General features: G+C 35.0%; 2 protein-coding genes and 1 non-coding gene across 3 annotated transcripts; 2 read left to right on the top strand and 1 right to left on the bottom strand.

Annotated features, from left to right (window-relative positions):
• Positions 1 to 8,884: 8,884 nt before the first annotated feature.
• On the top strand, positions 8,885 to 9,748 carry LOC6642786. Its single transcript, XM_002064729.3, has one exon. The coding sequence runs from the start codon at positions 8,975 to 8,977 to the stop codon at positions 9,677 to 9,679; it is 705 nt and encodes a 234-aa protein (XP_002064765.1). The 5' UTR covers positions 8,885 to 8,974; the 3' UTR covers positions 9,680 to 9,748.
• A 326-nt stretch (positions 9,749 to 10,074) lies between these two features.
• On the bottom strand, positions 10,075 to 16,079 carry LOC6642787 (very long-chain-fatty-acid--CoA ligase bubblegum). Its single transcript, XM_002064730.4, has 6 exons — positions 15,929 to 16,079; positions 13,123 to 13,370; positions 12,620 to 12,965; positions 12,034 to 12,533; positions 10,539 to 11,130; positions 10,075 to 10,475 (listed from the first exon to the last, which is right to left on the bottom strand). The coding sequence occupies exons 2-6, from the start codon at positions 13,359 to 13,361 to the stop codon at positions 10,152 to 10,154; spliced, it is 2,001 nt and encodes a 666-aa protein (XP_002064766.1). The 5' UTR covers positions 13,362 to 13,370; positions 15,929 to 16,079; the 3' UTR covers positions 10,075 to 10,151.
• Positions 16,080 to 20,902: 4,823 nt separating this feature from the next.
• On the top strand, positions 20,903 to 20,974 carry Trnaq-cug. Its single transcript has one exon. It is a non-coding gene; the product is annotated as a tRNA-Gln (tRNA).
• Positions 20,975 to 27,545: the final 6,571 nt, after the last annotated feature.

Raw genomic sequence — 27,545 nt, forward strand, 5'->3', positions numbered from 1 at the left:
TCATCATTGCCGCTGCTGGCGTCGACGTCGACTTTCAAGTACAGTGTTCGGTCTTCTGTGCGCCTGCTACTCAAACAGTCATTTTTTGTACAAATTTATAATTTATTGTTTAATTTATTTTATTGCAAAATGTCAAAAGTGTCCATCTAACCATGTTGCCGCATATATGTTTTTATGTATGTATGTACGTCTCTCTCTCTCTCTCTCTCTGTCTATCTCTCTCACTCGCTATGTAAATATGTAGCCATTTGTATGGGCAATGATATCGCAATCAAAATGAAATATTATTAACACAATTGTAATTGTTGTAATTTGTATGCTGTTTGCTTATGTATGTAGTTTGTTGTTGTTTTTTTTTTCTTTTTCTATCCCCCACTCCTTTTTGCGGCTTATCTTTTATTATGTTTGCCAACAACAACATTATTATGAAATTATTTACCAATGAACAGCAGCCCATGAATCCGTAACAAGTGTAGGCAATTCAGCGATTGGAGCTTATGGGTGGAGGAGGCGGATATCGGGGAGTGGGGAGTGGCAAATAGCGCGAGCAACTAAGGAGAGAGTGTATCATGAGCAGTCGGTGGGTACGAGTCATGGCGGGGGGGACTGCGGGAGGAGTGTGTTTATTGCATCAAAAACTACACACAACACAAATAGTTGCAGTTGTTTTTTTTTTGTTGTTTTTTTTTTATTATAGTATTTCTGTACATACAAAACTATGGCTAAGTGTGTGTGATATGTGTAACGGTATATGGGGGAATTATATCAAATAAAGCGAAAGATAAAAATCGGAGAGCTTTGTATACAAATACTTCTCCTATATATACAAATATATAATGTAAGTATCTGTGTAGATATGAATATATTGTTGTATGTATGTATCTTCAGATAGTTGTAAATGGAAACATGTGCGTGGAATGGGGGGGGGACATACAATAGGCATTTGGGCATTTCTACTGCAAAAGAAGATTCACCTTAACTACCCACTGACAACAAACGGTAACAATAAAAGAATTCAGTTTTAGAGTGGACCTTATAGGGACATAACGATTTACATATGAAAATGGCATTAGAAAAGATACACCCATAATGTAATCACTATTTTCTGCATATATGAATGCTACAGAGTAATATTAAATATTAAAGGGGAGCAACAAGTTCAATTGTTTAAACTTTATACTAAATACGGAGTTTTGAAAACACAGCTTAATAATAAGAGTTCACGAATCTTCCATAATTTTTTGTAGTATAAGCATTTTTCTAATTATAAGCATTTCTCTAAAAATATTTTTTAAATACGGCGTTAATCTATTTGAAAATTGGTGTGATGTTAAGTTTTGAAGATTTTCACTTATATTATGAGAATGAATATAATCGGAATTCGATATACAGTGGCTCACATCTTATTTGATATAGCTCTCTTTCAAAAATTGCTACTGTTATTGTTGGAAAACTGTAAAGACTATTAAAATACTTTAAATGCCATTTTCATTAGGGAAACTTCTTGTTTTCGAAAAACAAAAGAATTGAATTCAAAGTACAGCTTTTAAACAGTAAAGAAATAACATTACAAAATCAAATCTTAAATGAACCTCACCGCTTATTTGATACAGCGTTAAGTTTTGACTTTCGATATCTTCAAAATCAATTTAAGGAAATTCTTTATAATATTAATATTAAGTCCATCCTAAAAGAAAATAATCAAGAATTTCTAGGTAATCAAGCATTATGGAAATTGATACTGGCGAAGAGTGTATACCCTTAAAAACCCATATATGTACAATGAAGTATAGGACAAACATACATATACATTTGATGTACATTAAGGACCTTTCTTGACGGATAACATTTGAATAAAACGTAAGTGCATATCTTGCAGAGGGTATGAAAGGGTATTTGAGTTGAGTTTCCAAAGGTTCAAGGCCATCAACTGGTAAAAGAAACAACCGTTATGCCCACATAAGCACCACGGGATATCCAAATGTCTCATATCTCTCTGATTGTGAGTTACCCCTCAAAAACCAGCTGAGGTCAAGAAGGGTTCGTTTATATTTTCTGTTTCCCCCACCCTTGATGGCCGGGCGTAGTGCGTTGTCGTCTTTCCATTCATATTTCTAGCGGTTAGCCTTAGGTTTTTCTATAGCTTAAATGATATGCATACTAACATACATACATATGTACATATATTATGTACTCTATATGTTTTGATGTACATGTGTGAGCCTACTCTTCTTCTTTGTGCATATGTAATGCCGACAAAACATTGTGTTTTGTAGTACATACAATTTACACGCACCAATCTCATATAGTATGATGATATGGGGGGTGGTGGTACATGGGCGGAGGGGAGAGATTCGAATAATACAACATGAGCATGTGCATGTCTGTGACTTTTGTAGATTTGTTTGTGTACATATAGATATAGCGAAATAACCCGGCGCACAGCATTGATTAGCAAGAGGCCAGACCGAAAGACCCCCCGACCGAATACAAAAGCCAAAGCGAAAAAAAAAAGTTCATACGAGCAGCAGCAGCAGCAAGTGAGCCAGACAAAGCTACAACAGCAACAACAAGTACACACAACAATAAAGAAGCAACACATATTCATGCACATACCACACACACACACACTGACTGGCACACTCGCAAACGATACACACACTAAACTACTGCTATGTAGATGTTGTTGGGGAGGGGTTTGGGGTATAGGTCGGGCAGTAAGGCGGAGGGCAGATAAACAACATTTATATTCATGTACCGAGCAACAGAAGTGCGGCAAACACACACACACACGCTCACACACACACACACTCTCACAGCGGCAGTGGGGCGGACAGACAGACATAAAAAGCGAAACGAAAATCAAATAACATGTGTATATGTATATTGACAAACAAGCGTGTACATACATATTCCCCAACACACACGCACACACACACATGTATGTATATTGCAGTGCCTTCGTGTCCCCTTCTGGCATTCGGCCACTCCCCTCCCCCACATCAAGCTACTAAACTCATTTCTACTTGCCAAGCATATCAGTCAGAATGGGAAAGATAACAACAACAATATACATATATTAACCCGCTCTCACTTGTCAATCTCGCTCTGACTCTCTCTCTCTTTCTGAGAGGTCTTTCTCCCTCTCTCACTCTCTCTCTCTCTCTCTCTTTCTCATTTACTGACCAGTCAGTCATTCGCATAAATAGCAATTACAATAACAACCGGTATTTAAAACTGTGCTTATTTCTATTAATACCATCATTAACACAACAAAGCACTAACAACGCTTCAAGATATCAACAGGTGACAAAATTTTCAAAGTCAATGTGAAAGCGTCAACAAATCTTTACTTGGGCTGTCCGCAAACTCAGAGACTCTTTACAATTTGGCCACATTTGTCTGGTGTACAGCTGCATAGGTATTAACTGATATGGGGAGGCCGAGGGAAATTCATACAAATAAGCAAGATTTTGAGAAAAACTTAAACAAATCGGTCAAAAATGAATCAAACTGACCGCTTAATAATAGATATTTTACCAATATCTTACCATTAGGCCAAGAAAACAAATCTGACCAATACTTAATCAACATCTTTCCATTGCCGCTTACCCCTGAATTGTAAGGATAGTTAAAAGAATAAAAGGAGTAGTATGATTATCATAAAAATTGAATTAAAAATTGATTAAAATGTAGCATTTGTTTATTTTCCAACATTTTGGCTATGCAATCGAAAAACTGACTATTATGCCTATTTTCCTATCCTAAACTACAAAAATGTACAAAGATTTCCAAGATTTCCCCCGAAAGGACTAATTTGAGACCTTTATATCTACAAGTAAATACATACATACATACATATGTATGTACTGTAGATTCAACAAACTTATTGAATCTGAAAATTTTTTAGACAGAATAATAATGCTTGGTGCAAGGACATTAGAACCCCGACATGCATGATCTCACCTAAGATTAAAGATTTACTGGCTTCGCCTGTACCAATAGACGTTTTCACAACGAATTTAAAGAAGTTACACTTAAGAAAGGATGTTGCGAAATGCTTTCTGTCCATTTACAACATTTTTCTTTAAAAAAACCCTTCACCATTAACACTAAACCTTCAAGTATGCAAGACTTACGCCTGGTAATCCTACTAATCCCATCGTTTATTGTTATCCTATCAAAGGCATATTGAAGGATACATTTGTTTATCTATTAAAGACATAAATGCACATTCGTAATGCACAAATGCACTTACGTCATTCGAACGTCACAAGACCATTGTATGTACTTGGACTTTTGACTACTAATCGCTTGACCGAAGAAGTCACAAAAGCCTGTGGCTTCTATAATATGTATGTTTTCCATTTTCAATACCCCATCAGTCCCATCGTCGTCATTACTGTCACTGTCATAAGGCCCTGGGCTTGGGTCTTATCTGTTTTTGGCTACGCATCGATGAGATGCAGTCTCTGTTTTCGATGATGCCGCACTTTGCGTCTCCATAATGGAAAATTCTCCAGGCCTACTATTCAGATTCGAATGGAAATGGGGTATATGAGGGCAATTATTTATGCGTTGTCATGATTATACGACCAATGAATGTTACATGCCAGCCCAGATAAGCTGAAAACTGAATTCAAGCAGACTCAACGGAAGATAACCAAGTAATGTCAACTATCAATTGTGTAAGTCATGATTGAAATTGAAAATGGGGGGAAAGGGTTCGCTGTGAAAATGAAATCAAATACATACAGTTGCTTAAAGACATAAACCAAAATTTAATTTCATGCAATAAAAGATTACAAAAATATAATCTAGTTTCCTTCAAATTAGGAATAGTTAAAAAAATGTTGAATTATTTATTTAAGTTGAAAATTCTGACACAGAATTACATATGTACCCAATGAACAAAGTGCTTAAAATAATTAAAATTACAAATTTAAGTAACGATTTGGGATTCGAAAAGTTATCCAAGAATATTTGCGAATAAAAGAAGTTTAAAAGTTAATTTTTGGGAAAAATAAGTTTTTTGTTCTTACATTTGTTTTCTTTTCTTTAGTATTTTTTTTTTAAATCTGGATTAATAATGGTCAAAGTCTCTGTTTTATGATAAGTAGGAAAACATTCTTCATTTTAGCTAAACAAGATCAATTTTAATTGATTACTTAGGGTCTGAGGAAAACCGGTGGTATCACCAAAAATTATTTCCATAATTTCTAAAAACATCACGAAATTCAGGTCTTTACTGTCAGTATCCTGTCATAAGTGTCCTCAGGAAATGCAGTAGCGTGCAAAAGTTGTTTGAGAGTTTTTAATTTAATATTGCACAGAATTATCATTTTTAATGTACATATGTATGTACTCACTTTTCTACGTTACTGTATATGTACATATGTATGTAATTAAAATATTTTTATTTTTAGTTTGTTTTTAAATTTAGTGTAATAATTTGTTTTAGAATTTAAAAAAACTGAAGAAGTGATTTAGGACGAATGCAGAACCTCAATCCGATTGAGCATTTTTAGGATGAACTGCATAGTAGGATCCGAAAAACGATTACTCTTGAACAGCAGCTAAAATTGATAATAAAGTCTATAAAAAAGTGTGTCTTGGCTACCACACCGTTTAAGCCACGTTATAAAACAATTCATACATACATACTTATGTACATTATAAATCGTTCTTATTCTTATGGCCTCGCTAGTTAAATGTTCCGTGTAGCATGCTAATTTTTCTGACAGCCAGTGTTTGGAAGGCAAATCATGAAACGTTTAAGTCGTATGAAGCACCCGCTGAATGCCGATAATCACAACAAATTAAGTTGTTGTAGCTGTTGTTGTTGGTGTAGCCAACATATGTACATATGTACATACATGCATACAGCTTTTGCTACGTCATCATCGTCATTATCGTCATCGTCATCATGATGAGAGCAAGCGTTGGGCTCACTCAACTTATCGGCACACATGGATGTACATATGTATGTACATACATATACATACTTACATATGAACAAGTCAGACAGCATACAACATACAGGTTACATATGTTTTCACCAAAACTTACACCCATACATATTTAAATTGCTCGACGTCACAATGCCCCCCACCTGACTGTTCGTCTTTCTCCTCCCCCCCACCACTTACCTATTATATTTAATTTTCATGCCCATTTCTGGTTTTGGCTTTCGTTTTGCTTCTGCTTGCTTCGCTTTTATTTTGTATACATGTGTGTGTTTTCCTTTTTTTTTCTCTTCTGCTCATTACAACTGTATGTACATATTTCTACAAATATACATATACATATATATGTATTCATTTATATGTGCATGCTAGCTAGATACTTACATACATATGTATGTACATATATGTAAAAACACACAACATTACGTACAAAGTTTGTTTTTTTTTTTTTTTTTGAAGAGAACGTCGCCGACGTCGTCGCCTGTTACCGTTTTAGCTTCTCATATGGGGTAACATTAAAGTCCGTCTACTACACAAGCTACAAGTACAACAACAACAACATTGCATACACATATTTGCCTTTTGCCTCTGACTACATTTTTGCCTTTGCCTGCTAATCACTTCTGTTCGCCTGCTTTCTGCTCATGTTTATTTGTATATATCGAGCAACACAAACGCACAATATTCATATGCAAAACTTAGTCCATGTCGTTGTATGTACACACACATGTATAACGGGTATGGATGGATGAATGGATGGTTGGTTGGTTGTTTAGATGGTTGCCCCGCCCGCCCCTTCTTCTTTCACCCCTCCACCAACATCAGTAGCTGTCTTTACATATACGAACATACATATTTATGCAGATAGCTATGAGATACCCGTACAACATGTTAGCTAGTAAGTAGGTAGTAGGTAAGGTATGTACGAACAAATGTATGTACATATGTATAATACTTATCCAACTTGTGTTTTGGGAGACCAGACAACAAACACAATATGGTTAGGCTAGCACTCTCTGGAATAGTAAGCGGCGACGCTGACGTTGACGTTGGCATTAGCAAAAGTCGGCATTTGCTCAGCTGTTTTTTTTTTCGCCTTTTGTCAGATATTAATGATAAATATACATACATATGTAGATGTGTACATACATATATGCATTGCCAGTGGTGGTTTTGTCTTTTTGTCGACAAAATACATGTTATTCTAAGCAGATATTCAAAAGACACCTCAAAAGTCTGCGCAGTTAGGAAGTTTGCTCTACCAGAATTGGTATAATGTTAGGAAAGGATTATTTAACAGTTATTTAACCAATGAAGAGCTGATCTAAGGGAAACTTTGCCTTTAAAGGATGGAAAAGTATTCAATGTTTTCAACAAATTTATATATACCATTTCTAACTTAATATTTGTCTATGAACAATAAATGTTTCGGTAATTATTTATCACGAGAACGTTCTAAAACTCCAAAAAGGTTTCAAAAACAAAATTCTTGTATATTTTAAGGAGTAAAGTTTCATCCATTTCAAAAAACATAGATCCACGACTGACTATCAAAGATAAATGTATGTATATCTAATATCGATAAATAGTTAGTTGTCCGTATTAACACACGTGTCTAAATATGGTTGTATATAGTAAAACACTGGCGAACCACTATTACTTGCAAGTTGGTTGTACGAACTTAGCCGGTGGACCTCGCAAGCGTATCCCACATACACCAGGTGGGGTCCTCAGGATGGTCGAATGCTTATAGAATACCTAGTGAGTTATATTTGATAGGAAATAAGTGGTTAAGCATTAGATAGCAAATGTTAAGTGGTCCTCTTATGTATATGCTAAATGGTAGTGCATATATAACTTGCCAAATTCTAAAAGCGTTCAAATTCCATTTAATGCTTTGCTTACAAGTATGCAACAAAATTGAATAAGTTTTAACAGCGCAGCCTAAAATTATGCAATTAAAAATATGAAATATCAAAAGGTTTCTAGTTTTGAAATACATATTTGTTTTTAATTTAGGTTCACCATTATAAAGTTAAAATTACCGGAAATTTAACTTTGAATTAGTATTATTCATATTTTATATTTTTATTTTTTTTTATAATTCAGAAATATAAAAATTCTTATACGCTACAACAGAATGGAAAAACAAAATGTTTAATTATAATTCGCTTGAAGTATAGTCATATACATAGACGCTTGTTCGGTCACAGTGGTTTTTCATTACATTATTGAGATTTTCCAAATACATTTCTAGACACTTTACCAATCATATTGATTACTCAAACTAGTACGGATCAACAAAAGAGACGTAGAAGATATCACTTCAAAGCAAGACAATGCCATTTGCCACCTAAATGGTAAACTTTTAGACAGGAACCCTTTGCCAAACACACAGGCATCACAGGCGTAGAAGTTACTGGATGGTCCAGAAGATCCACAAAAGGCAATGCAGCAACATTTGATCTGAAAAAGACCCACAGTAAGATTTTAAAAGACAACTACATATCTCCTCAGCTCACGAGGCCAAAGAAGTCTGCATAAAAAGCAACTTAAAACAACTCTTTTGACTAAAGTGACTGAAAGCTTACTTGAATGCCATCTAAGACTAAGTTCGGTTCTAGTTAATCTGATGATTTTTCTGTAACCAAAAATATTTCAAGAAGGCAATGTGAAGATACCACTGCGAAAGTAATCCACTTTGGATTGCTTCATTCAAAGAAACTTCTTCAATTGAAGATAGAACGAAAGTGCAGCTCTGATCGACATTCCAGGAACTTGCAACATGTTCGATGTGAAATGTGTGATCGAGTCGTCTCGGTACATTTCCAATGCTGCGACAATTCCCTGATAAGGCGACATTTGCAAAACAAACGCTGTAACGACTTATCATCATCTGGCAAACTGTCTGCCTTGTCTGTCCCAAGAGGATGGTCGAACAAAAGAATTTCACTTTTATCAACTGATGCTGCGTTTAGTGCACTTGGAGTGACCACAAAGTACGCACAATGCTGTCGGCAATCGCAGCAGTGGTCCCACTATTCCTATGCAGTGTGGGTCTAATGGCATCAACCGGTCTGGGCTTTGCCATTACGAATGGTCATTGCCAAAAGAATATCAGTGTCAAGTACCAGGTGCCGGTTACCAAGTCTCCAAGTGGCAGCACAGATACGGAGCAGTATGTCGTCTATGAGGAACGCATTCGCTGGGATACGGTTCAAGTCTGTTGCCCTGGTTATCGCACAATACTTTTCGGTTTCTGTGAGCCCATCTGTCTGGAGGCCTGTCCCGCCCATAGCTATTGCATGGAACCCAACAAATGCCGTTGCATGCGGGGCTATGAGCATTCATATCATCATCAGCATTCCCATCAGCATCAGCAGAGGAATCACGAGTTTAATTGTCGTCCCATTTGCCATGGCGGTTGTCCGGAGCACAGCCAATGCATCGCACACAATGAATGCGAATGTCGTCCCGGTTATAAGGATGTCAGCAGTTGGTTTAGTTTGAATTTGAAATGTGAACGCATTAAATGTGGTCAAGATCAACGTTACGATGTCCATCGTCGTGCTTGTATTAAGATCGAGATGAGTGTGGAGGAACTAATGCAACGTGTGGCAGAACGCTTGGCCAAAGGCTTAGAAGATAACAGCGAATCACCAACTGCAGTGGAGGAGGGGCAAGAGCGGCCTGAACAGTCAACGCAGAGGTAGAGGGGAATTCCATTTACAATCATATCTCTTTTGACATATATCTAAGCAAAAATATTTATTGTTCAAATTTCAGACAATAAACAATTTTGTTTTTGTTTTTGATTTTTGTATCTTGTGTTTCAAGTAAATAAAAAATAAAAACAAATTAAATACAATTTGCGTGTTAGACTTAAAAAAGTACTAAGTATAAAAGATCTTTCTATATAGTATATATACACCTATATATAACTATATATATATATGTGTGTGTGTAGAAATCAGAATAGTTTGTTGATCTAAGGACTATTTGTAGGCACAAGCATACTAGCATAATTGTCCTAAACGTTGACTTCAGTGTCAACTGGTTTTCTATCCTAAAACTGGCACTCAATGAATGGCATAAAAAGTCCGTTAAATTCAGTTAATTCAGTTTTTGTATGTTTGTTGTTGGTTTAAAGCTCAGGTTCCTAAATGATTCTCGTTTCGCCCCTTTTTAAGCATAGAGTTTCTCAATCTCATCGGCATATTGTTTAGCTACCACATTACGCTTGACCTTCAGAGTGGGTCCCAATTCACCGGTGGGAATGGAGAAATCATGTGGCAAAATGGTAAACTTTTGCACCTTTTGGGCATTCGAGATGGAGTGTTTGTTGGCCCGTTTAATGCCATCCTCAATGGATTTCCATACCTTAGGGCATGGTCCTGCCTTAAGGATTTCCGACAGAGTCTTGTATTCAACTCCCAATGATTTCATCCATACCGAAGACTCGTGGGTAAGCTCATCCAGTGGCTCGCCAGTATCCTTATCCAGTTCGGTCTGCCGCATAGAAAATGAGATTATTTATCTTTTAAAGAATTGTAGCTTCCATGTGAAACTCACCTTAATTGTTAACAGCACAGTAAGATATTTGCGTTGCTCACCCACCAGGAAGGCATTGGAAATGCCATCCAATTCCTTTTTAATCATATTCTCAATATGAACTGGTGGAATATTCTCTCCGCCGGCTGTAATAATAATCTCCTTGGAACGTCCTGTGAGGCAAACATAGCCCTTATCATCGATATAGCCCAAATCACCGGAATGCAACCAGCAATCATCGTCCAGTGACTCTTCGGTCTTCTCCTTGTTGTCAATGTAGCCCATAAACACATGACGTCCACGTATACACAATTCACCATGTCCACTCTCATCCTTGTTGATGATCTTCGACTCACAGCCGGGCATCGTTTTGCCAATGGAATTGAGGGCCACCGAGTCAGGCAGACAAATGGTATGACATCCTCCAGTCTCTGACATGCCGAAGGCATCAAGAATTTTCAAATCCAAACTAAGGAAATATTTCTTAGTCTCCGGTGACATGGGAGCAGCGGCGCTGACCAAAGTAACCACATGATCGAAACCCAAGGCCTGTTTCACCTTGGACATGATGAGCGACTTGGCAATCTTGTAACGGAAACCACCAGAGGTTTTGCTGTAAGTGTGATAAATGTGAAAAGTTTAATTACAATGTTGCTTAAATTATGAGATAGCAATTACAACTTTTTTACTTTTTGCACACTAAAGTAGACGAAAAGGATTTGTGTTACACTTTTTAAGATAACTCTACTTTAGCTAAAGTCAAAGAAGTCTTTGAGTGTATCAAGTTATCTCTTAGTACCTTATCAGAATCATCTCTTTCTACAGTCTAATGCTTTTTCTATGTCTCTAATCTAATCACTGCTAAAGCACTTTTTGTGTACCCTTGCAAATACTATAAGGGGTTTCGACCTGGCTAACTATCATGCCTCTCAAATGAAATCTAAGGTTTTTGAGGTAAATTTGGCATTTAAGAGATTTTGTTTTAAAAAAGATAAAGCATAATTAGGCTGTACCTGGAATGGTTAACCTTGTTAATGAAATTGAGTTAAGAAATCGTTTTAAATGGCAAAAATCAACTAATGTAAAGAGTATATAAACTTCAACAAGAATGAAGTCTAGTTTTACTTGATATTTTTACATTGAAAGCCTGACACACACGCTAGCCAAATATCTCCTAGAAAATCCCGATGTGTTTACTCCTTGGCTCGTGTCCGCCATGGCATGTTCTGGTAAATGCCAGCAAGGAGCTTTTGCTGGCAGGTTCAACGTGACGTATGAGGAATGTTGTTGTCAGTGATTTTCGCTTAAAACCAGAGCACGCCGTTGCCAAGCGAAGCACTTGCATAATTTAGCGGGCCAAAACACGACAGAGGCTGGCCGGGATTGTGCATAGGAAGGGAGTTGGAAGCCACTTTAACTGTGCATCCTTTTTGCATAATTTATGCGCACACAAAGTTAAAGTTGAAGCACATTTTTGTTTTTTTTTTTTTTTTTGTAGGCTCTTTGCTTTACTTACCCTTGACTCTCCATGTAGTGCTTCAATGTGATGCCCTTGGCCCAGCCGGCAAGCATTTTTTTGAAGCTACCACTAGAACTGGCAACGGCAACCATACGTTCCTGGAACTTTTCGTAGACCCTAGGAACACCCATGAATCGTGTGGGACGGGCATCTTGCAATGATTTGACCAGGGTTCCCTTTAGGGCATCCTTATCGGCAAACCAAATACAGCAGGCAATGGCAGCCGCTGTGTAAATGTCAACCGTTTGGGCAGCCACATGGGAAAGTGGTAAATACGATACTATAGATTCAGCTCCCACCACAATCTTCTCCAGAGATTTGACAATGCCGCGTGCATCGAAGGTGATGTTATCATGTGACAGCATTACACCCTTGGGCATACCGACAGTGCCGGATGTATAGACCAGACAACAGCATTCATTGATGGCAATATTCTCCAGACGCTGCTTGAACTTGTCCTCCACATCGCTAACGTTCATCGACTCGATTTCCGACCACTGCCAAAAATAAAAACAGGGAAAAACCCCATTGAATATTATCGAATGAAAGTTTAATGAAGATTAAAACCCACTCAAACACTCACCCTATAGTAGCCATCCTCCTTCTTCAGGTATGGAGCATAGGGTTCTTGAATTTGAATGGCAGCCTTTAGATTGGGCAACTTATCGCGTATGGCGTGAATTTTATCCATCTGCTTGGAATCATCGACCACAACGATCTGAGCCTTGGAGTTATCCAGCACATGGAGGACAGCATCTGCCGAATTTGTGGTATAGATGCCAGCTATAATACCGCGTGCATGTATGGCACCCATGGCGGAGTAGAACCATTCCGCGCAATTGAAGGCCAACACACCAACCGAATGATGCTCCTCTAGGCCCAGTTTAATGAAGGCTTTGGCCACCTGATGGACTTTTTGCTCATATTGTCTGTCGAATGGAAAGATGATGGCATCAGGTGAATTGGGTTGGGTTGGGTCGGTTGATTAAATTCAATCAACGTTAAACGAATTTCGCCAAGAAGCGTAAAAATCGAAAGCCAGGCTAATTAGCTTAGCAACTTCTCTCTCTCTCTCTCGATGCTTACCTGTAGGTAACGGTCGTGTAGCCATTTTTGCCGTTCTTTGAACGCAACGCCGGATACTCGGGATAATTGTTGACAGTGCGCTTCAGGAGGCCGGGTATAGAGATGGGTTCCTCGGCACCGAGTCCATCCTTATGCATCCGTATCTTAACGGCCTCTGTGGGTACGGTGGTGCGATAGACCTCCGCTGGCCTCAGGCGATTGGGGCCAGGACGATTAAAGAGCGCCTCGTTTGTGGACATTTCAATTGACTGTGAAAACAAAATCGAATTGATGTTAGTTTATTTTCTTGATTGACCACACAATCACCTCATCTACGGCTAAAGTACATGCGTTTTTTTTGCTATATATATATATGTTGTACATATATAAATATTTTCATCTAAACGATAAGAGTTGAAAACTTGAAAGGCCTGTGTCAAGGCTTCCGTTTCATATGAATAAAAAAAAAAAGTTCTTATCGTTAAAAGATTATTACTTAACACCTGATTATTGGTCGGCCAACTTTGAAGAGGGGGTCATATATAAGTATATACCAAAAAACAGATGACGGCTCAAACTATCAGATATTTGGTTACTTCCTTAACTTGGCTTTCACCTGTTACCATGACTATCGAATGAGAATTCCAATTGCCCAGCAGGTTATATAATAACTTATCTAGCTATATCAGAAAAAAAAAAACACACGCTACCAGAAGTCTGTCCAAACATAGTTGATATTATTTCCCTCTTACCAAAGTCCATTCTTCGTAATTCTTTTGATATCTATATATACAAAAGTTCCATGACTTGTGTTCCATAACATTTTATTAATCAATAAATAGTCGACAGTCGCCAACTTGCTAAAAAACGATAAGAACAACCCAAAATACCCACAAAATAAAAGAAACTAAATAATAGTCAAAATGCTAGCAGAGAATTTAAATAAGGCAAACACAAAATAAAAAGCACACCTCTAAGACACCTGACTTAGGCATAGTCCAAAGGGTCAGCTGTAATGGCAGATAGAGTACGGAGTAACGCTCGACTGTGATTATTTTTGATTGATTGACACCCAACATGTGGTGGAAATAGACAAAAACATTTAAAGTGAATAATTGGCGCTTTTAACTTGTTGGAAATACTCATAACCTTGAGGTAAATCATTTCATAATTGAGATGTTATTGCAGGGCGCAATATGTTCATTCATTTCTTTTATTTTTCGGGTGGGAATACGATTATCACTTGAGTAAGTTCAAATATAAACACCATAAATCATATGAAAGAAACATAGCAAACTCTTCGTGGTGATGAATAAACACTAAGGCACGCGACGAACTCATGCTCTTAATTATAAAATCAAATTATGAATAGAAATCAAGTTTAATGGCTGCGTAATACAAGTTGATCGTCAGGTTGTCGACTTGGGTATTACCACTAATTAGAATGTTTTGAAAAGTTGCTATACAAACCAAGTTTAAGTAGATCGAATAAAGTTCATTACGATACTTAATATGATCTGACTAGTTAAGAAAACTATTAAGCATAAGACGGTCGAAAGGATTTACCATACTATTACTTGTTATACAGAGAAGTGTTCAAGTGGATTCGTCTCTGATTTTAATTATTATCAAATTGGTATATAAGTCCATTCATGATATTATGTAGACCAAAAGGATAATCTGTTATAAACGGTGTATAACATGAAATAGTTAACTAATCCAAAGTTCACTGTTTTATAAAGACTACACTCTATAGTATATGATAATGTTAAATAATACCAAGTCAGTTATTGACTTTTCTTAATAATTTGTATACTGTTATACCATAGACATAAAGTCAGTTAATTAACTGTTCTATAGTTATCAAACATTTGTTACTTATATGTTTTACGAGTTTAATGATAGGCTACTATTATATCATTTTTTATCTCCTGGTATATTCTTTGATATCTACATAAATAATGGAATATAAACTGTCATACACGATGTATGTTCTTTCTAAGACTGATATGCTCTACAATTTTACGTTTCCAGGGTGTTACAATATACAACTTAATATAATACAGCGGCGTAGTATCAGGAAACACTATTCAGACTCAATCGTAGAAAACCGGCTTTCTTGATAAGCCGCTGTCGAGACATTTTCCGTTCAAACTCGCCTGATCCTAAGACTCATTGCAGCAAACTATGGAAAAGTTATATACAATAGTTTTTGGTATGAAAAAATTATCTATACAACAAAATTTGAAAAAGAGAGGCAGAACAAGCGTGTGAAAACAAAACTGATAATAGGCCAAGCGACATCTAAAAATATTTGCCCAAAAGACTGCGAGATTCTCGCCAACGCAGACGTCGACGACGACGACGACAAATGACAACACAAAAGACGGAAAGGGGGGGATGTGGGCCATGTCACCTAAAATGAAGCATTTTTTGTTTAAATTTATTCTCTTCGGAATTGGGGAATAGATGGAACGAATGATAGGGCAAGAAAGAGAGCGAGAGTGGGTGAGGTGAGATGTCCACTCCATGTAAAAGAGGCTCGCTCGATCAAACGAAACGAAGATGGCAAAATATAGCGGTAAGCATGACAATGAACCCGAAACGAAGTGCACTGACCCACTAAAAACGAAAGACGAAAGTCTAAAGAAGAGCAAAAATAAAACAAAATTTGTTTTTTTTTGGATGGCCATAGAGAACAAAATTTGATTCTTTCTATTATTTCTTTTTTTTTTTTTGCACGTGTTCGAGGGAAGTCACGCACTTGTTTTCATATTTGTCATAACGTTAATATGTTTTTGTTTTTTTTTTCTTTTGGCCAACTTACATAATTTACGTGTTGACTTAAAAAATTGTTAGATATTCCGTAAAAATATGACGGTTTTTAATTATTTGTTGTTGTTCTTAGAGGGGTCTATTCCTGTTCTTGAGACACGACGACACACAAACGACCGCAAGCAGCGAGGGCAAAGCGTGAACTGAACGCGCTCTTCAGGATCGGATGCTATAGAAAACGTTGCTGGTGTCGATCGACGTAGACGTCGACGTCGTTTTCGTCGTCGTCGTCGTCGATACCTGCTGCCAACAGCAAATGCCGCTGTGTTATGTATTTCTTATCAACAATTGGGGGGATATATATGGCCTTCTCACTCGCACTTTGGTGACTTTGGGATTAGAAAATTAAATGATGTGTTTTACGCACACATTCTAAACAACATCTTTGCTTTGACACTGAAACACACTGTTGAGAATCTTATCAGTGAAAGAAACAACTATGTTTTAGTGGGGTATACTCGGATTTTGTTAAGACTTTTGTCCCGGATAAGAACATTCAGCATGCACTCAACGAGATATCTCAGAGTCCTCTTCTAAACACTTTGCCCCTATGGAGACCGACAGACTTCTCTCAACAGCCCACACAATTTTGCTCAGTTTCTTAGCTCAAAAATATTGACGATATTTAAGGCCATATCGACATGGTAACCACTTAAATTGCGTTGTCATGGATGAAGGTCTGTTATCTAAAATATAAGTATAATATCTATTAAATTTTATATTAGTCTTGCACTACAAAAACATAAGGCTGATTTCTTTCATATTTTTTCGTCGCGATTGTCAATGGTTTTTACACCATTTAAAAATAAAAACTACAAACAAGTGACATAAATGTTTAGGATTATTTCTCCAATTTGGCAAGGAGCATTAAATCTTCTATGGATTATAACTGCACTATCTTCCCATGATTACAATTTGCTTATAGATTTCTCTATACATTTTCTTTGACACATTTATTTTATTTAAATTTCCAAAATGCTCTAACTGTAATCAGTTAAAAACTAATCGCTGTCTCTCTCTCTCTCTCTCTCTGAAAAGAGATTTCTATGAGGCGTACAATAGTGAATTAGTCGAATGTTAACATAGACCTTGAGACAAGGCCTGAACTTGACTCGAGTCCAGACGATTTTTATCATTTTTGTTTTTTGTGTGTGTTTTTTTTTATCAGCTCACGCATGTTGGGAAAATTTTCTTACCATTTAAATCGGAAACAAAACAATAGCACCTATTTAACACTAAATATTAAATAAGTACCGACTCTTGAAATATCCGTCCAACAAATGGAGTTCTGAATTGAAAAAGGAAACCTTTTTATGGTAACCAAGAGCGAGATTGATAAGAATGCACGGATAAATGGATTTAAAAATAAATGAAATTAATTAAATTAAGATAAAATTCATAAAAATAGATACAATGTTGACGACATTTAATGAATCATCAAAATTTCTTCAACATATCGAACAGTTTATCTAAATTGGTTAACTTGTTGGTTGTCCGGCTTATATGGCGGCATATAAGCAATTGACCGATTCACTTTGTTGCCAATTGTTTTTTCTTCCTTTCTTATCAATTGAAATTTACAATGCGAAACATTTTGTTTTTATGATATGATAAGCCAGAAATTTTAACCTATCCATGGGTTTACAAACCTATGCATGTATGTATGTATAGTCGGCAATTCCTTTTCAATATTTATTATATGCCAGAATCAATGGTCATTGTTCCGTTCCAAAAGGTAAAAATTCAAAAATAAAACAAAATTTACCCGCGTCATCGACATTTGACATAGGCTATAGCTATTGGGCAATAGAAAAGATTAGATACTCAACGCGTTTTTCGTATAAATCAAAATCAATTTCCTGAGATCTTTATGGCTAAAGCTTATACGATTATCTTCCTACAAATCACTTTCATGCATGGTAATCAAAGGAATTATCAGAGACTAACCTCGACTTTCTATACCCTTGTATATCATGTGCTAACTGTCGTTAACTGATAACTCTTATGGGTAGTTATACTACACAGCCAATTAATTTTGATAAAATTATCTACAGAACTAATAAATTCAACTAACTGATAAGCCATGGACATTGAATGAATTTTTATTATGAAAAATCCATATGTAAAACCTATGAATAAAGAGCAAAATTTTAAATTCATATCAACTTTTCATCAAAGTACCGAAATGTATATATAAAAATCCATAGATTATAGATTAACGCGTGCACAAAAATAACAAAAAAATAATTTTTTTTGTGTTGTTGGGTGCAATATTATCTCGCATTGCCCTGACATAATGTGCCATAATTTGTTTGCGATAATGTTTTTTATTTTTTTTCGGCAGAAAGTAAAAAAAAAAAATTGATTCATTTCACAGCGCGATTCCCGCGAGTCTTATCGGTGCAGCGTGTCGATCGTTTTGTTTTGTATTTTTGGATTTTCAGAATAAACAGATTAGAATAGGCTTTCTATCTCAAAAACTAAAAGGTATTCCAATTCCTAAATCAAATTTGCGATTATTGATTACTGTTTAAATTAAATATTTTAAAAACTGTTAAAGTACTAGTCATGATTATTATTAGAAAGAAACTCAGAAACGGGATTCCCTTTGGTGGATTTCACTTTATTTTTCAAGTTATGACCTTATGTTTAGAACTCTTAGTTCTCAGTAAACAAGATTAACTCTTTTCTGTTATGATTTAGATTATTCTTATAATATTTTGAACACTTAACTTAACATCGTTTCAATGGGTGCTCTATGATCCTGCTACATAATATATAATTCTATTATATTCTATTTGAATTTTGTTTTGTAAAACTTGAAAACAAAGAAAAAACCGAGTGTTTTTCTTCGATATATAATTTGCCGTAGAAAAAATTCGAATATGTACAATTATTTTTGGAAGTAGAAATCTTTTGGAAAGTATATCAGTAAGGTAAGTTTACTAAAAGATTGTTTCTTAAATTCGTATTTTATGTTAATTTATAAAAAAAACCGTATATTTTTATAGACCAAATTTATCTTGTCATTTAATAATTTGCGTAAAATCTTTTTTGAGCATATCAATCGAATATAATTACCTACTAATATTATCAAACTTATAAAGACTTTAAATGTGTGGACGATCCATCTATAAATATTTGTTTACAACCTTAGACGAATCATTAATACTAAGCCTAAAGAAACGTGTATGAGTACCACCTTAAAATTCTTCGATGCTTTACAGAATATATTTATGTGCTTGTGTAATGTTTGCCTAGGAATTAAAAGTTTAATCTTTTTAAATAAATGTTTAATAATAAATATCTTTATGGTATTAAAACTCATTAAAATAGTTTGTTATCCACTTACAGATTTTGGTGCACTGATTTTTCCAATGGACTGTAAAGCTTTTTGTTAGCTTTTCCCACAAAGTCAAGTTTTCAACCTGTTAAAGCTTTCAAAGCAATCAGCTTGTGTCTGGCTCTAGAAAATTAAAGATATTAAATCAAAGAAAGAAGTTTTCTTTAACTTCTTAAGATGTGAATTTCAAATACCCGCCCACTCACACTCCCACAGCCAGCATATCGACAATATCCATTTTATTAACAAATGTGATAAATGCAATTTTGTTGTCGGAATTTTATTATCAGACAGCAGACAACAATTGCATTGATTACGCATATCGAAGAACATCTATCATTTAACGTTTCAGTCATTCTATTTCATCGCCCAGTCATTGCAATTCTTTTTCATACCCAATAAGTGTAGGAAAGAAGGGTATATTGGGTTTGTCGACTCATTAGATAAAAGAAGGCAATATTCTTATTGACATCGAAGATTTTTATTCCATAATCGATTTCCTGATGTATATCAACCAAATGGGACATGGATCAGTGAGCCAATAACAAGACTTCAAGAGTTGCCTTTAGGAAATTTGAAAATTTTTACCAGAATTTAAAGTCTTTCCTAAGTCCATAAGTTTCACATCCATTTAAAAAAAATTGCAATTTTGCAATTTTCCTTCTCCTTCTCCCCTTAATTTAGGGTATCCTCATGGTCGTTACTCCAATTAAAGGTGAAGAAACCTTCCTTATATGACGACATAACAACACACTGAGTGGGGTCTCCGATTTTGATGTCATGTTAATGAGATTGTCGTCAAAGTTGGCATCAAATTACATTCACTGCACCGAGCTGTTGTCCTTATTCTAAACGCATGCAAATGATGTGATAATAATGGCGTCTATGGAGCGGGGTTGGAGATAAAAATAAATGCGCTAAAATCCTCCCCCCAACCGCGCCCTTCGCCCTTCCACACAGTTTAAATACAGGTGGATAAGCTAAATGTAAACGTAAACGTGTCCTGGCATTTCAACAAGTTCATGGCACTCTGGCACATCGATGGCCGGGTTACGATGGTTGGAATAACAAGTGTTTGGCTAATTAGTGACTACAGTTGAAAGACAAAGTCAAACACAATGAAAGTGAACTGCATATAATTGACATGTCACGCCCCCACAGAAATATATTTATACACATAATAGTTAAAACAAAGAAAAAGAAGTGACTGTAAAATGAACTAAAGTAAAGAGAGAGAGTGGGCAATAAAAGCACGTTCTTGTGTTTATAATTGGTTAGGAAAAATATGGAAAATTTATGGCTGTTAAAGGATATGCTACACAGGAATTTAAAAGCATAGAAATTTCACTTTCTTTTATATTTAAATAAGGAAAATTGAGGAAAACTTTCAAATCATTTAAAATAATATAACATTTTTTCACTTTTTCAGATGATGTATAATTAGTAGAGAATAAAGAAAACTCTGCTATATTATTTTTGCATCTATTTTTATTTCATTATAATTTTTCTTTCTTCTTGCCAATTATATTTTCTCTTAAGTTATATTTAACTTTCTCTTATTTGTGGTGTCTTCTCTTTGGGCCTTAATTTCCAGAATGTTATTCGTTCGCCGTGCTGACAACTGGTTCTATGGTGTAATGGTTAGCACTTTGGACTCTGAATCCAGCGATCCGAGTTCAAATCTCGGTAGAACCTAAGGTGGAATTTTTTTGCTTCACTCTTAACAATAAACATATCTTATTAATTGTTTAACACTTTTTTATTGGCTTAGTGAAAGTAATTTGTCTTGCTTAAATATAAATATTGATGGGCGTAGAAAAACAGAAAAAAATTTTTATGTTATTAAATTTGTTATAATTTTTTTTAGACTTTCAATTGAAGTAAGAATAAATTATCAACTGAAATCGAAATTAATTCCCAAATGTAAAAATTTTTTGAAATATATTTTATTTATATTCTTGATTTTAGGTCTTCCCAATAGAATTTTACACGTACATATAATGAGTTTTGCATTTTTTCTTTTAACCTAGAATCCTATGTATATGGAAAATTAAGTATAAAAGCAAAGACAAATTAAGTTACAGATATTAACTATTCTATATACAATATATTCTTTATTCTATATCTATATAACTGTATCATAAACCAGAGGAAGCTTACTTTGGCTGCGTCGAAGTATATCATATACCCATTTGACATTTTCAAAAAGTTAATTTCTTCAACAAATTTTCTTATTTTTTTATTTGATAAAATACTTCTATATTCTGCAAATTTTCTCAGTAATTGTAAGATATTTCTCTAAAGTAAAGTGGCTTTTCCATAGTTGTTTTTTTTTTGTCAGCTTTACGTTATAATAAACTGATCCCACAAAATGTAAATTGATTTGAATCAGAAACTTATATCCTAGCTTTCATTCCAGTCAGTTGCCAATTAAAAGCTTTTAATTCTCTCAAAAAGTAACATTTTAATAGAAATTTTTATGGTCATTTCTTGAAGTTACACTTATATTCTTTTTGGAATTTTTTGCCCTATGTCATAACGAATATAAAACAATTTTAAATAATTTTGAATTATAACATAAATTCTAAACTTTTTAGATAATGGTTTTCTCTGGCAAATGGTTTGATTTTTACTGATAAATTTGAAGTTGTTTAATCAGAATGCTAGTATCTATTTTGTGTGTGTATATGTTTGTGATTCTTGCAATCAGTAAAATCCTTTTGCTCTAGTTTGTTGCTATTACTATTGTGTTTTGGGTCGTTGAATTTTCTATTTTGTATTTTACAACATGAAACACTCGAGCACACACACACACATAGACACAAGGATACAACTATTGCATTTGCATATGTATGGGTAAGCATCTGTGTTCAGCTTCAGTTTCAGTTTTAGTTTTTGCCTTTATTTTCCCTTAACTTTAACTGCAGCAAATAGTTTTCGTGGCTCTAATAAAATTGCATTGGCCATAAAAAGTGGCAACTCATTTCATGTTGAAATTTTGGCCGTCTGTTGTGAAGCTGTTTCATTAGCCACTTTAAATGGCATTTGCCACAACATTGTTTTGATTAATTAATTTGTCAGTTTTGGCTTCTTGCGAGTGCCAGAAATAGACAGAGAAAGAGTCAGACAAGGAGATCTTAAGATAATGCATTGAATGGAAGACATATAAATAAGTGTATCTGACATTAAGCTGACTGGTTTATGGCTATCACTTGACTTAAGCTACAGATATTATGTGACTAACTCAAATGTTAACAATTATTATATTCAAAAGATTAGTTAATTAAATTACATATCAACTACAATTGTTTTGAGTTTCAGTTTAAGTCGTAGATCAATTAATATTACTGACTAACTTAATTTTCTTAAATCGAACTGTATTTTATGATTCAAATCGTGTGGTTTATAAGTTTGTGATTTTTACAATATTTTTGTTTATCATTTTTGTGACAAATTGAATTTTAAAATATGAAATAAATTTTTATTCTAGCTGTTTATAATATACAAATCAAATTTGTAACACAAAAGCAATCTATGAACAATCGTATGACTTCTGTAGAGGCTCCCCTAATCATTTATCTAAAGCTTAAATGATTTATGTTGATCTATTGCTACTTCAGAAATATAGATACATTTATCATTTTACTATTTATTAATTTTAACCTGGCATTCATTGTGGTCAAAGTTATTTTTAGTTCTACCTGCTAATAAATAGCAAAATGCTTCACAATCGAGCAAAGTTCAATTTTATAGCCATAGCCAAAACAAAGTGTCTAAACACTCAATTCAATTTCTACTTACCTCTATCTTTCTCACATATTTCATACACTTTTGCCCCCTCAAAGGACCTTTGACCCCAAGAGAGAATGATGTTGAATAAAAACAGAACCCCTACAAGGTATCAAAAGCATCACATTACATTACGCCCACTAACCCAAGTTAATAATAGAAACACATGCGACGCAATTTGTCCCAATACCGAATACTTAATGTAGGTTGAACTTAGGGGGGAACAACCCATCATAATCAATAATCAATAATAAATTACGAGAGTAGCAAAATAAAAGAAGAGACAAATGAAGTAACAATTAGAAAATGACATTTTGGCTTTAATTTCATGCCTTCAGTTTTTGTCAATAGAAGAGCTAATTAATTGCATTTAGTTCAACTTGAGTAGCTACTTGTATACTGGACACTTCACTCGAATGTCGATAATTTGCCAGACAAAAAGCTGTCAACAGATAAGCCAGACAGACAAAGAGGCAACTCATGGGTCAGGGTTGTTTCTCTAGGTGGCAAAGTGGGTGAGTTTTGGGTGGCTATGTTTATTATGGGGGTTGTAGGTGGAGATTTTTGGGTGGCAAAAATGGTAAACGTTAAATTAAACGGGATTCGTCTCGTGGCGTCTATTTAATGCGCTTGGTTGGATTTATCTTTGAATACTCTAGAAAGAAGAGTTTATTAAATACCTGGAAAAAGTATGTGTAAAAATTTGACATACATAAACGATTGATTGGATCAATTGGTTGAAACAAAATACGATTAATACCAGTAAATAATGTCAGGAAGTTTTCAAAAACTTTGGTCTTACTCTCTTAGCTTATTACTTAATTAATTGACAGATTTTCAATTACTTTCGTCTAATATCAAAGTGAGTTGCTATGGTTCTATACTTGTCCTATACTTAGTTTGATTAATTGGAACCTTTTATTCAAAAAAATTTTAAGTTTCAAAAACGAAAAGATCTTTTTATTCAATACCAAATTTTAATGTGAAATGCCCACTTATTTGTTTTAACAACTCTCAAATGTAGAGTATTAAACTTTCGACTTTGCTTAGTTTGTAATTTGTTTTCCTTAATGTCAGCTATTTGCTTCTGCCTGAACTTTTTATGCGTATTATGCCATAAACAATTGCGGTTAGCGTTAAAGCTGGGAATAGGTCAAACATCGGATGGATTATTAAATTTAACTGCTCTACAGCTGGCTAAGGTATATATTATGAAATTTTTCGATAAAGTGTTTCAGTATATTTCATAGATGAAATTCTCGATGAAATTTTGTGACATGAAACTCATGACTTGTAAGTTGATAATTCTTCGCTGAGTTTCTTCTTGGAGTTTTTTCCTCTTTGCGATTTTTGCGGCAATCAAAAAGAGAATATCCATAAAAAATTGCCACAAATATTTATTCATATGCATTCACTCACATGCACTCACTGGCATTCATTTTTTATTGCAGTAATATGGAAGTTTTTTGTGTTTTTTTTTTCTGTTGAAACTTTTTTCTCTCGCCAATTTTGCATGTTTGTTTGGCTACGCTTCATAAAGAAAATCGCTACGATTTATCAATTCGCAACAAAAACAAAAAAGAAAGCAATAAAAGTGACGAAAAAAATTGAAAAGAGAGAGAAAAAAGATTTTCCCTGAATTGTTGACAGCAAAAAGAGATTCCTCGGACAATTGGCTGCAGTTAAATGTTTTCTTTATGCAAAGTTTGTGCCTCCCATCAGAGAACAATGCCAAATTATTTTGGTCAAAGTTTTATCTGAAATCATTTTATGTTTTCTTTTTTTTTTTATACACTCCCAAAGGGTAGTAGAAAATTCATCAGGTTTTTGTTTAAAATCAATTTAAAGTATGTTCTAGATCACATTATGTCTATAGAAAATATTTTCAGGTTGAGTTATGTGTTGGGGTTAAAAACTTACTTAATTTAATTTATTTTTACTGTCATTCCTTATGTCAAGATTTTCAGAGAAATCAAGAAGGCCTTGAACTTAAATTCTTCGACTGTGAAAGATAAATAACAAGTGTAGAACTAGTTTCGTTCAGTTTTCACAGAATCTTGCAACGAACAGGACAAAAAAAAAACAAAAATTTTTGATATATAATTTATTGTATATCTGTTTATTTTTGGTACTTTTTACTTTCCCTACGCAAAATTTCAAATAGTCGTTTCCTGTGAAAATCGGTTTTTAAACAGTGGTTTTATCTATAAAAAAAACATTTTCTGAATATCCAACTGTTTAAGAACTAGCGAAATGTCAACTGTACTCCACACCGAAGTGTCTTCTGAATTTATCTCAGAATTAAGCAGTTCGTCGGACGAAAATAAGGAAAATATTCCACCCAATGGACTTCAACTAAAAAAGAAAGTGATTATGAGCCGCAAATTCTCGAGTAGCAGCATTCCAACCAATGTACTTCAATCAAAGAAGACAGCGATGAAGCGCCGCAAAGTATCGAATAGCAGCATTTCCGATGAGAACAAGGAAAATATTCCACCCCAAGGACTTCAATTTTCGGACGACGACAAGGAAAATATTCCACCCCAGGGACTTAAGCCAAAGAGAAAAGAAATGCTGCGTCCTTTATTGTCGAGCAGTAGCATTTCGATCGACGATCAGAAAAATTTTCCACTCCAGGAACTTCAATCAAGAAAACAAGAAATGCTGCATCCCGAATTGCCGCCTCTAGTCCAGCCAGAGGATTTGGATAGAGAAATAAGCAAAACCATTTGGATTAAACGTTTTTTCGGTTGGATTCTAAGAGGCACTTGCTTGGATCATTTAACTGATGTCTTCTTCTTTGGCTGCCGATTAATTAAGAAGTTTTTTTGGGTAAATCTACCAAGAGCATGCAAGCGTGTGCTTCCTCATTTCGGTATTCTGGGTCTTTTCATAGGCCCCTCCTTAGATGAAGCCACCTGTGAGGTGGTTGATGGGTTAACCTATGCTGCTGTCTATGTGAATACTTGGCGCAAAAGACGTTATGCTCCCATTATTGGACTACAACGTAATATGATGGGTATCCAATCTGCTGTGGTGCCGTCACCAATACGATCTCTTAACTCAGCAGCCTTACAGTTTGCTTCTGACAGACAATCGGAAGGTGACATAAGCGATTAACTTTATGAAATGAATCAACATTAAGCTGGAATTACCTATAGGGAAATAAAAGGTCTTTGTGAGTTAAAACGAATAGTTTTATTGTCTTTGGAGTAATTAGATTAATTTTATAACTTTTTTGTCGAGGGTCTTATAGTCTGTGGAAGCAAATAGAATATAGAAAAGCTGTCCTTTGATTATGACGTTAATGAATGTTAAATAATGAGTTTAACTTTAGGAGGATTTCAATTTTTGACCCGTGTTAGGCTTACAAATTATTGAGCAGTTTATTAGAATATTTAATTTCTTGGTTGTTTTGGGAGTTTCGCAAAGCTTATCATTAAAACACGAGACATAAGAAGGGTAAACAATTATATATCACTTGGGTTTCAGAGGAGTACAAATTTTAGAACGTTAAATCTAGAAATAATTATGTACTGTTCGATATATATTTTAGGGAAAATCCTGTAAGTTCAAAGAAAATGAACTTGAGGAATTTCAGTAAATTACAGAGCCCTAAAAAATAAGAGGATGACTTTATTTGGCTAGGTATTGGGTAAATTTTTTGTTGGAGAAAAGAAGAACGTAATTGCTTGCGTAAGATTTAGTGTTCCATGAAATATGGCTTAATCATTTCCTGAAATTGAAACTTCAACAATTAAACTTAGAGCCTTTGGCCAGTCATCTACAATGATTTTTTGTTGCTTTTGAGAATGTTAAAATTTTCTGCTTCATCTTTTTTTAGATTGTTGGGTTGCTTTTTTTTTCCTCATCTTTGAATCAAGTACTAGACATGACAGCCTAAATTTGTGCCACAAAACGACGCCACTTAGTCGCTTATCATCAAGTCCGGCATAAAATTAATTAACTCACTTAGATTATCAGTTTGACAAATTTAAGACGAAGACAAAAAGCATAGCAAATAGATAACTCTGTGTATACATTCAATGTTTTTGTTGTCTATTCACCTTGGCTTCAAGTGAATCCATGTACTTAACATCATTTTGAGGACAAGTGTTTCATAATCGTTGCAGAGGTCAATGGACCCCATAAGCTGTCCAACCAAATCCGCGGAAAGCTCTGACCAAACAACAACACAGCAAGCAGAACCAGAGCCCAATAATAATCAATATTTGTTTCAGTGCTGAGGAATTATATATATATTGAGAGAAAGGAAAAGGAATAAGAAGGATAGCTTGCGTGTTTGTCATGTCATTTGAAGCCAAAGCCGCCTGGACAAACCAAAGACCATGAAACGGCTTCGTCAACAGGAAACACATTAAGCATTAGATTCCCCAATGGGGAGAGAACAGGAGCAGAAGTGGGAGCAGGAGCAAAGTGTGGCCAGTAAACGGAAGGAGTGGAGCGGGCGGGAGTG

This window comes from Drosophila willistoni (genome assembly GCF_018902025.1).
Source record: "Drosophila willistoni isolate 14030-0811.24 chromosome 2R unlocalized genomic scaffold, UCI_dwil_1.1 Seg167, whole genome shotgun sequence".
NCBI classification, from domain to species: domain Eukaryota; kingdom Metazoa; phylum Arthropoda; class Insecta; order Diptera; family Drosophilidae; genus Drosophila; species Drosophila willistoni.